The sequence below is a fragment of the Plecotus auritus genome (genome assembly GCF_963455305.1).
Source record: "Plecotus auritus genome assembly, chromosome: 5".
NCBI lineage: Eukaryota > Metazoa > Chordata > Mammalia > Chiroptera > Vespertilionidae > Plecotus > Plecotus auritus.
The window spans coordinates 186,384,880-186,395,766 of record NC_137776.1 but is presented as its reverse complement, the minus strand read 5'-3'; the positions used below and the strand labels follow the sequence as shown (position 1 = coordinate 186,395,766).

Here is a 10,887-nt window from a genome sequence, read left to right as displayed (position 1 = left end):
TGCGGACAGCGCTGGGCCCTGAGGCTCTGGGGGTGGCCGGGTGGTGCCCACAGGGACGTGGGCAGCTCTGACGTGGACCCAGGCCTCCGAGTGCTCCGAACCCAGCCGGGGGTCACGGAGGAAGAGGGCAGAGCGCCACCTGAGCCCCTCCAGCCAAGCTCTGAGCCCCGCCTGCCCCACTGGTGGCAGCGATGCTGCTGAAGACGGAGCTTGAGCGCCACCGAAATAGGCCGGGAGCCTCCGGGGCTGCCGCCTGCACCTTCGGTGGGACCCGGGGTAAGAGAAACCCAAGCTTAAGGCCTCGCGGGAGGAATGGAGGGCAAAAGACGTGGAGGCCAGCGGAGGCCACCTGGGCGGCAGACACAGAGGGCAGAGGGAAAGGGAGTCCCAGAAACCAGACCTCGGGCGACAGTAGAGATGGGAGCACAGGGAAGGGGAGGGGAGGGTCAAGGGCCCGGAGCTCTGCCATCGTTCATGGGTGATTTGGGGGGCTTGGTCCAGGCACCCCAGAGCAGAAGGGGCCTTCCTGAAGGCGCTGCTGGCCCAAGTGGTGGTGCAGGCCCGAGGTGCCAAGTTCCTCAAGAGACCCACCCCCGAGCTCCCACAGTGCCCAGCTGGCCCTCCCCAACCAGCCCGACAGCCCAGCACTGGACCCCTGATGGGGTCTCCCCCCAAACCCCGCTCCCCAAGGGCCATTCCATCACCACAGACACTGGGGATAATGGAGGCGTTGTCGGTGGGCCAGCCAAATGCCTAGCGAGTGGGGCCACCGCCTCCTCCACAAGCTGCCTGCCTGCCCTTCCCCAGTCATGGCCCCTCTCGGGCAGCCTCCACAGCAGCTGATACTCCGCACTCAGCACCCCCTGGGATCCAGGGCTTGACACCCCTGCCCTGAGCTCAGGGTGACACTGCAGAGTGAGATGAAGGGCTGTGTGCTGGCTGCAGGGGCCTCTGATCAAAACCAAGACTTCATAGACTGGGGACTACAGGTGGAAGACGGGGCAGGGAAGACGGGGCAGGGGGTGCGGGCCTTCTGTGGGACCCCAGTGCAGGGCCTGGAGGGGGCACTAACCTGCCAGTCCCCTAGCGCTTCCTGGGCCCGGCCACTCCCTGTCCCACCCTGCAAGGGGCCCACCCTGCTGAGTCCTGATTATGGTGCCTGCTGTGACCCTGGGCAGGAGCAGCTGCCCTTGGTAGATGGGATCTACTTGCGGGACGAGTGGGTACCTGCAGGCTCACCTGTTGGACTGGGGCGCGATGTTGGAAAATCGGGTGCATGGGCCGGGTCCTGTGCAGGCCGGGCGCTGAGGTGGAGAGCAGTGAAGCTGGGCACCTGCTCCCCAGCTCCGTCCCTCCTGGCCTGGAGTCTTGGCTGTCTGTCCAGGCCGAGGACGTGGGGTTCTCTTCTAGAGAATCGCCCTCCTTCCTGCGCCCACTCGGAGCGGAAGCTCCAACGGTGGAGCCAGAACCAGGAGGTCTGCGGTCGCCTCAGCTCCCGGTGGTTCTCCAGCCCTTGGGCGACGCTCACCCCCTGAGTCTTGGTGGCGTTCGTGCCGATCCGACGGCCTCACCAGGCCTTCAGGTCCTGCTCTGAGTTCGAGCATCAGCGGCCGCAGGACCCAGCCCCTCCCTGGCCCTCCTCCCAGGACCCTGGCCTACGCGCGCCGGAGTCCAGGCCTCCACCCGCGCCCGCCCGTAGCGCAGGGCGAGGAAGCGGCGGGGAGCTGGCGGCCCTAACCCGGCTCCTCTCGTCCCGTCCCCGCCCGCCCTCCCGCCGGCACTCGGGTGGCGTCTGGGAAGCGCGGGTCCCTGCGAAAAGGGATGCAGAGCGGGCGGCCGAGTCTCAGCGACTCCCGGCCCCGCCCCGCGGCCCCGCCCCCAGGCGCTCCGCCCTCCCCGCGGCCGACGCTGGGGCCCCCGGGCGGCCCGCGGGCGCAGCGCCCAGCAGCTCGGGGAGCAGCTCGGACGTCGGCCCGGGGCCACTGAGGCCGTGGCCTGGCTGGGCCCCGAGGAATTTCGGGGCCGGATTGCGGCGGCACCGGGCGGCGGGACCCATGGAGGCACGCGGGGAGCTGGGCCCCAGCCGGGAGTCGGCGGGTGGCGACCTGCTGCTGGCGCTGCTGGCGCGGAGGGAGGACCTGCGCCGAGGTGGGTGCTCGGGGGTCGAGCGCCCGCGCCGGATAGGGCGGACCCTCCCCCGGGAGACCCAGAGGTCCTCGCGCCTTTCCGGCCAGGCCACGGGACCGGGCGGGAATGGGTTCGAGGGCCCCAGCACGTCCTCCCCTGAGCGTCCAGCAGCAAGTTTGCGCCGGGCTTGGGCACTGGGCTGTTGGGCGTGTGGTCCTGGGCGGGAGAGTGCGGAAAGCCACCTGGGGTCCCGGTGACTAGGGGCAGGAGGGTTTCCGAGAGGACAGCCCCCTCCAGACCCGCCACGCTCTCCTGGGCAGAGAGATGCAGGCCAGGGCGCAGCGGGACCCCAGCCGCCGATCGCCCCCCGTTGGAATCTGGCATCTGCACCCACAGGCACCTGCTCCGTTGGTCGCTCTGGCGGGTCCTCTGGATCCTCCTGCAGCCGAGCCCCCAACTTACTGGGGGCACAGCCTCGCCCCCCTCGCCCCCACCCAGCGCTTGTCTCCGAGGAGTTGGGACCTTTCTCCCGGCTTCTGCGGGCAGGACCCGAATGGAGGCAGAGGCGGTCTGGTTGGTGGGGACCGGCCGCACAGGGCAGTGGGAAAGGGGGTGACATCCAGGCTGTGGGGTCTCATCCCTCCCTACTTATTTATTTATTTCCCGGCGGATCTTGGGAGGGGTTGGCCGCAGGGCTGTGAGGAAGGGGCGGGAGGGCGGAGGGGGAGGGAGGGGGGAGGCGGGCGCACAGGAGCCGCTAGGAGAGCTGGACGGGAGAGGCGGCGGGCGTGAGGTGGTGCCGGGCCCGAGGGAGCCGAGGGCGGGAGACCCGCCGACCAGAGCCACCATGCAGCGTAAGGCACGGGTCGCGGGTCCGCGGGGCGCGAGGGGCGGCGGGAGAAGCTTTTGCCGGACGCGGATCGCGGGGAACTACCGGCCGGCGCTGTCCGGGCCGCGGGTGCTGAAACGCGCGGGGAAGGTCTGCCCAGCCGCCAGGGCTGCGCCGCGTCCTCGCTCTGCCTGCGCCGCCCACAGCGAGGCCCGGCCCGGCGGGTCCCCAGGCTCCACACCTGGGGCGCAGTTTTGCCCGACGCGGGACAGCGTCCTTCGCGGGTTTCCGCGGCTGCGGGAGGGAGGTTGATTCGGCGCTGGCGCCCAGTGAGGTTCTGTCTTCCCTCTCTGCCCCGGCCTGGAGCCGGAGGGGTCGGGCCAGCCAGGTGAGCGTGGTGAGGGATGCAGTGTTTGTGTGGGTTCAGCTGCTGTGCGCGGCTCTCCTCTCCCAGAGATCTTTCCTGAAGGAGCAGGGAATCCTCACCCATGAGCACCCTGAAAAGTCCCTCGTGGACCCAGGACTCCCCTGCCTGGTTTCTGGGGGCCTGCAGTCCCAGGGGAGCAGAACCCCAGGGAACCTACTGTTGAAGTGGCTATGGCTGTGAGGGAGGGCAAACCGCCTACTGTGTGCTCGGGCATCCAAGCTTGAGCATGGGGATATCGGATCCATTTGTCCAGTCCACGCACAAGTACCGCAGCTGCCCAGCGATGAGAGGGCATCAGCTTTTACCTTGGTGGCTGCAGGCAGGGCCTCGGGGCTGACGGCAGGGGAGTCTCTTTCTCTCGTCAGGATGCTTAATTGTGCAGAATAATGAGGGCAACTGGGTGGTAGGTGCCCCATGAGTCACACATGCCTGGCCCCCAGGTGCGGGGACCCTTTCCAGCCCGGCCTCTGAGTGCTCCTGGGGCAGGTTTCCCTTTGAGCTCAGTGTGCACCTCCCTGGCTCGGGGACCATTTTGTAACGAACACTTTCTGGCCTGATGGACTAGCCTGCCCGCTGGCTTGCTCATGGGCACAGGTCTAAACCTATTTCGGTTTCATTAATGCTGGGCTGCGGGCTCCCTGCCCTCGGGGCGGTTGGTGAGAGAGTGTGCCAGGAAGGGGGTCTTGCGTCCTAGGGCCAGGGTGGGAGCATGACCCCGACTCCCCCCTGCCTTGCAGAGATCCCGCTGTGCGCTGGCTGTGACCAGCATATCCTGGACCGCTTCATCCTCAAGGCCCTGGACCGCCACTGGCACAGCAAGTGTCTCAAGTGCAGCGACTGCCACACGCCTCTGGCTGAGCGCTGCTTCAGCCGCGGGGAGAGCGTGTACTGCAAGGACGACTTCTTCAAGTGAGCCCACTGCCCGCTGCCCGCTGCTGCTGGGGAAGGGGATGGGGACGGGGCTGCGGTGCCAGGACCAGGGTCTGGACTCCCAGCAACAACCACCCCGGGACACCCTGAGCCCTGTTACCCAGGCTGGGCACTCCAGGCCTCTCCGAGGGCGGCTGGGCACTCCAGGCCTCTCTGAGGGCGGCTGGGCACCCCAGGACTCTCCGAGGGCGGCTGGGCAGGGCTAGCACATCAACACGTTTTGTTTTTACGTAATTTTGTAAACGTGGAGGCAGTCGTTAAAAAGGTAATCCCGCGTTTGTAGGACGCTGTGGGCTTCCTCCCTTAGTTTTGGTCTTGTTTTTGTTCTTAATACTGAGGGTGAGGGCTGCTTTCCGGCAAGGCCTCCAAGGGACGCATCTTCCCCAAGCCATCCTGGGGCGCCCTACTCCCCAGGACCCGCGTGCCGTGCAGTGCTCCCTGCGTCTCTGCTGGGGCTGCGGGAGGGCCCACCAGCCGCCCTCGGGGAACTGGAACCGCCCTGCGCGGCCCGCTGTGTCTCTCGCTCCCGCTCTGTGCGAAGGCGCCGCCCGCGCAGCGCTGAGCCGCGCCCTGTGCGTCCCGCAGGCGCTTCGGGACCAAGTGCGCCGCGTGCCAGCTGGGCATCCCGCCCACGCAGGTGGTGCGCCGCGCCCAGGACTTCGTGTACCACCTGCACTGCTTCGCCTGCGTGGTGTGCAAACGGCAGCTGGCCACGGGCGACGAGTTCTATCTCATGGAGGACAGCCGGCTGGTGTGCAAGGCGGACTATGAGGCGGCCAAGCAGCGAGGTCAGTGGGAGGAGCGGGGCCGGGGCCAGGTCCTGGCGCCCCTTACTCGTCTGCAAACGGGGTGAAGGCCAGCGGTGGGGTGCGCAGGGACCCCCGCCTCTGGCACCCGCCTCAGCGAGCTCTCTCTAGGCGCGAATCCGAGCGCCTTCCCTTTGGCGGGGTAGTGAGGGCACCCACCCAGGGCCGGGCGAGGCAGGTCGCAGGCCCTCTGGGGAAGCGGGTCTGGACTCGCCGGGAGCGCAGCGGGGCTGGTCTGACTGCGAACTGTCACCCGTCGTAGGATTTATCCTCCTAAATCCTCGACCTGGAAATGGGCCTGCCTGCGCGCTTAGAACAAAGAGGAGTGGGGAGCGGTGTTGCCTGTGGGCGGCCGAGGCTGGAGGCGCCCGCGATCGGGCTGCGGGTCCCTCATAGAGGCCGGAGCCGCCCCTCCGCCCTGGCGACGTCCCACCCCGTTTCCCCCTTCTCCCGCGAAACCCCGGGCCCCGCAGCCACGCGGGGTGCGCATGAGGGGCCCCGACGTCCTCAAGCGCGGAGGGGGCGGGGGCTCTGGGCGGAGCAGGCCAGGCCTCACGGCTCCCCACGGTGCAGAGGCCGAGGCCACGGCCAAGCGGCCGCGAACGACCATCACGGCCAAGCAGCTGGAGACGCTCAAGAGCGCCTACAACACGTCGCCCAAGCCGGCGCGCCACGTGCGGGAGCAGCTGTCGTCGGAGACGGGCCTGGACATGCGCGTCGTGCAGGTCAGCACCCCGACGCCCGCGCCCAAGGCCACTCACAGCTCCCTCCCCGCCCTCCCGGGCCGCTCCCCGCGCCCTCCCCGCGCTCCCGGGGCCGCTCCCCGCGCCCTCCCCGCGCGCCCGGGGCCGCTCCCCGCGCCCTCCCCGCGCGCCCGGGCCGCTCCCCGCGCCCTCCCCGCCCGCCCGGGGCCGCTCCCCGCGCCCTCCCCGCGCGCCCGGGCCGCTCACCGCGCCCTCCTTGCCAGCCGCTCACGCGCCCTCCCGCAGGTATGGTTCCAGAACCGCCGGGCCAAGGAAAAGAGGCTCAAGAAAGACGCGGGCCGGCAGCGATGGGGCCAGTATTTCCGCAGCATGAAGCGCGCCCGCGGCGCCCCCAAGTCGGACAAGGACAGCGTCCAGGAGGAGGGGCCGGACAGCGACGCTGAGGTCTCCTTCACGGGTACGCGCGCCGGGGCCCACCCAGACCGGCCACCCCGCCTCGCTCCGGAACTCGCGCAGCCGGGAGAGCGCAGCCCGGGTCGGAAGAACCCGGGGTTGATGGTTACAAGGAGACTAGAAACCTGAGTTTCCAAGCCAGTGGCCTCTTAGCCTAACTTCAAACATTTATTTGTAGACCTTCGCCCCCACCCCCAAGCCCTGTGGGTTGGCCGCTCAGGACCACTGCCCCCCCACCCGGGGGGGAACCCCTGACCCCGGTCCTATGGGGGATGGCCCAGCGCTCTTGCTCCAGCCCTGGCGTGAGTTTTAGGAAAGTGGGCAGCACAGTGGGGGGGTCAATGATTAAAAACCCTGCTGCTCGGAGTGGCGAGGGCCCACCTCTCTCCTGGGACCCAGGATCTCATTCTCCCTCAATGTCCATCCAGACGCTTTCTTTTTGGCTGATCGTGAGCTTAGGCCACCCGTCCAGCCTCTCTGGGCCTCAAATAACTTGTCGGCAAAGTGCGGGGGCGGGTGGACTCTGTGCCTCCCCTCCCAGGGCAGCGTGCGGTCGTCCTGGAACCTGGGTCCGACTGCACTGTTTCCGGCACCGTCCCACCCGGGAACCCCATTCCTTAGACACCAGGCAGGACTGACAGAACAACAACAAAAAAGCAGGGTGGACGGGTGGAGGGGTGCAGGGGGGCATAAGAGCAGAAGAGACGGGTGGGGCGGGTCACCCGGCAGGCAGAGGGGCTGGGAGGGCCCGAGTGCAGGAGGCGGGCACCCACCACCACCCTCTGCTTCCGTTGCAGAAGAGCCAGCCATGGCCGAGATGGGCCCCACCAACGGCCTCTACAGCAGCCTGGGGGAGCCCACCCCAGCCTTGGGCCGGCCCTCAGGAGCCCCCGGCAGCTTCCCGCTGGAGCACAGAGGCCTGGCTGGCCCAGGCCCGGAGCAGTTCCGGGAGCTGCGCCCCAGCAGTCCCTATGGTGTTCCCCCGTCCCCTGCGGCCCTGCAGAGCCTCCCGGGCCCCCAGCCCCTCCTCTCCAGCCTGGTGTACCCCGATGCTGGCCTGGGCCTCATACCCACGGGGGCCCCGGGGGGACCCCCGCCCATGCGAGTGCTGGCTGGGAACGGACCCAGCTCCGACCTGTCCACGGGGAGCAGCGGGGGCTACCCCGACTTCCCCGCCAGCCCCGCCTCCTGGCTGGACGAGGTGGACCACGCCCAGTTCTGACCGAGGCCCCCAGCTCCACTGAGCACTGGACTTGAAGGGGGTGGGGGGCCCTGGCGCTGCGCCCTCCTTTCCCGGAGCCTGGACCTCAAGTCGCGGGTGCCGCCGCGGGTGCCGCCGGGGACAGAATGAAGATGAGGAGCCAGTGGAGGGGGCGCCCCGCCCGCACCCCCACTCTCAGGCAGGACTGTCTGCCTCTCCTCCTCCGACCAGGGCTGGCACGCTGTGGGCGCCCAGAAGCCTGTTCTGTACGCAGACTTCCCCCTTTATTGACCAACTAACCGAGGGCGTGTGCTGATTCTGGACATGAGACGGCTCCCCACCAGGCCCTCCGGCCTCTCCCCAGCCCAGCCCAGCACGGCCGGCTGGGAGACGCGTTCATTCCCAAAACTGAAAAACTCTGCTGATCCTGATTTCAATCCAGGCCACCTCTGAGCCCCACGTTAGGACCGAGATGGGCCTCCCCTTTCCGGCTGAAGGCGGCAGTGGGGAGTGGGCACCTCTGCGTCCTTTCGGCTCCCTCTGGGGAGCTCCCTGCCACCAAACCCCCTTCCCCAGGAGCCCATCACCCCCTACCCTGGGGCACAGGGCTCGGGTTCCTCCGTTCTTGCTGGACTCCACTCCCCTCGAGTTGACAACTCCCTGGGGGGCCCTGGTCGGCCCAGCCCTTCACCCCCCTCCCCAGCTCCCTCCCAGCCCGGGTTAGGTTTTCCTCCCCTCCCCCAGCCCAGCCGCTGGACCTCAGCGTCCGGCCACGCCCAGACCACCCATTTCCGTTGCCAAACAGCCCTGATCCCCCTCCCCCAGCTGCCTCTAACTGCCCGGGCTGGACATCGGCTGGAGAAGCTGAGGGCGGGGGCTGCTCTGCCCGGACCACCTCCTCCCTCAGACCTTCTCCTGCCACCTTCAGACACAAGGGCTGCCTCAGGGGAGTCCCAGTCATTCCTGTGAACCTGCGTCCTGCTACCGTTGGTTCTGTGAAAGTCCGGTCTTTTATTTATTCTCCGACCATCGGCTTTTTCCAAACGTCATTAAATTTGTCAGTTGCTGTCGTTGGAAAGTCCGCATCCTTAGTGAGGCTAGGGCGAGGGTGGAGGGGTCCTTTGAAAACGGGGGGGGGGGGGGGAGGGCACATTGGAATGCTGCTGGCTCCCTGCAGGAATGGCCCCTGGTGACTTGGGGCCCTTGGCTCCTGGTCTTGGCTAACTTTCCGAGCACCGTTAGGAGGTGTGGAATGGACTGTGCCATCCATGCGATGGGGCTGGAGCCTTGGCCTGGGTCCCTGGGAGAGGCAGGGGCTGGGGTATGAGACAGAATATGACAGCACAGCTCACGGCTTGGAGCCGGCACATTGAGGGGTGAGTGCTCCCCAGAGACCCCTTTGAGAGCTGGGCACTGAGGTTGTTGGGAGAACAGGCCCCTGGTCCAGGGAGGGGAGCAGAGGACAGGGAAGTCTGGGCCCCCATTCTGGGAGGAGCAGGTGCTCCCTAGTCGGCCCCTGAACCAGACAGCCCAGCAGGCTTCAGTCAAGTGGCCCCCCAAGCCCCACCTACCCCCAGGCCAGCTGCTCCCCAGGACCTGGAGCACAGTGCCGGGAGATGTCACCAGAGCCCCCAAGTCCAGGAGGACCCTTGGAATCTGGAACTGGGGCATTCCAGGCAGCCTTGGGATGGGGTGCCTGAGGGGGCCAGGGGGGATTGGGGAGATGGGGGGTGGAAGATGGGGTGCTGGTGGCCATTCTGGGGCACAGCATGGACATTGAGGGCAAAGGTGCCCATCGTGAGGCGAGGTGTCCAGGGCTGGCCTGGGCGTGGGCTCAGGTTCAGGGACCCAGGGGAGCAGCGGGTGGGGTGGGTCCTGAGGGGGTGACCTTGTTCTCTGAGGGGAAATCGGAGGCACCTGGGTAGGACTCAGGGTGTAGGGGGTTCAGGCAGCGGCGGGCAGCCCTGGGACCTGCAGGTGCTGGCAGGTTAATAAAGTTCTGAGTGTCCTGCGGGGCTGACCATTCCCGGATCCTGCGAGCTCACTGCGCGGTGACCGACCTTCTGGGCGTTTGCACCCGGTCCCAGCACTCCCAGTGCGCAGGGCCTGCAGATGGGGCTCGCGGGCCACACCCCACCACCTGATCGCCCCCTGCAAACTGCCAGCCTTAGTTTCCCCATCTCAGGAAGCGGTGGCTCCCTGGGCAGACACGCAGGCTCAGCCCCGGGTCCTACACAGCCCAGCCACCTGGACCTCACAGGCCGAGCGCGGGGCGGGAGGCGCTGCGGTCCCTGAAGGTTGAGGCCCGGCGTTCCTGGCCCCTCCTGGAGGGGTCACCTGGAAAACAACCCTTCCCTGCCCCCCCCCGACGATGAACCCCATAAGCTGGTGGAGCGTCTAGGCACCTGTGGTGTCCCGAGAGTGCGAGGTTCCCGGGACCCTTCTTCCAAAGAAACCAGGCGGAGGGGAGCGCCCAGCTCGAAGCCCAGGGCGCGGATGGCTGGGCCAGGGGGTGCGAGGTGGGCGGGTGCCTTTTGTTCCCCCTGTTAGGGCGGGAGGGGGAGCAGAGGGGCACTGTGGGGAGCACCTGGTGGACACGGGACCCCGCCCCCCACTGGCCCTGGCTTGTTAACCTCTTTCCCTAATGCAAACAACGACTTCCACTTCCTTCCTTTTAACTCTACAAGGACCTTTCTTCTTTTAAATATAAAATTTGCACTCGGGTGAAGGCTCAAAGGACCCTCCCAAATCAGAGACACCCCTCTCTTCCTGATGCGAGGGGACACCCCCTCTCTTCTTAGACCCAGGAGACACCCCCTCTCTCCTTAGACCCAGGGGACACCCCCTCTCTCCTTAGATCCAGGGGATACCCCCTCTCTCCCTGAGACCCAGGGGACACCCTCTCTCTCCCTGATGCCAGGGGACACCCCCTCTCTTCTTAGACCCAGGGGACACCCCTTCTCTCCCTGAGACCCAGGGGACACCCCCTCTCTCCCTGAGACCCAGTGGACACCCCCTCTCTCCCTTAGACCCAGGGGACACCCCCTCTCTCCCTGATGCCAAGGGACACCCCCTCTCTCCTTATACCCAGGGGACACCCCCTCTCTCCCTGATGCCAGGGGACACCCCCTCTCTCTCTGAGACCTGGGAACACCCCCTCTCTTTCTAAAACCAGAGGACACCCCCTTTCTCTTGAGACCAGGGGTCACTCCTCCCCTCAGCATCACCTCCCTCCTCACCATCTGACACAGAACTGAAGGGTTTGTCTGGGGACTGTCCCCCCAGAAGGGGCAGGAGGTGGGGTCTGTCCCGGACTTGCCAGGTCGAACAGCAGGACCTAAGTCCCTGGGTTTCCAGAGGACTCGGCCTGGAGACTAAACCCCAGGGGCTGTAATGATCAATTCTTTAAG

General features: G+C 67.2%; 1 protein-coding gene across 2 annotated transcripts; it reads left to right on the top strand.

The window, feature by feature from the left end:
- Positions 1–191: 191 nt before the first annotated feature.
- Positions 192–7,498, top strand: LHX3 (LIM homeobox 3; the record flags this gene model as incomplete). Of its 2 annotated transcripts, none has more annotated exons than XM_080669052.1 (6): positions 192–276; positions 4,121–4,292; positions 4,899–5,101; positions 5,693–5,844; positions 6,109–6,280; positions 7,074–7,498. In XM_080669052.1, 6 exons carry the CDS (start codon positions 192–194, stop codon positions 7,496–7,498), a joined length of 1,209 nt encoding a protein of 402 aa, XP_080525178.1. The 2 variants fall into 2 exon arrangements, with proteins under 2 accessions (XP_080525178.1, XP_080525177.1); XM_080669051.1 differs by lacking the exon at positions 192–276 and adding an exon at positions 2,055–2,148.
- Between the last annotated feature and the right edge of the window lie 3,389 nt (positions 7,499–10,887).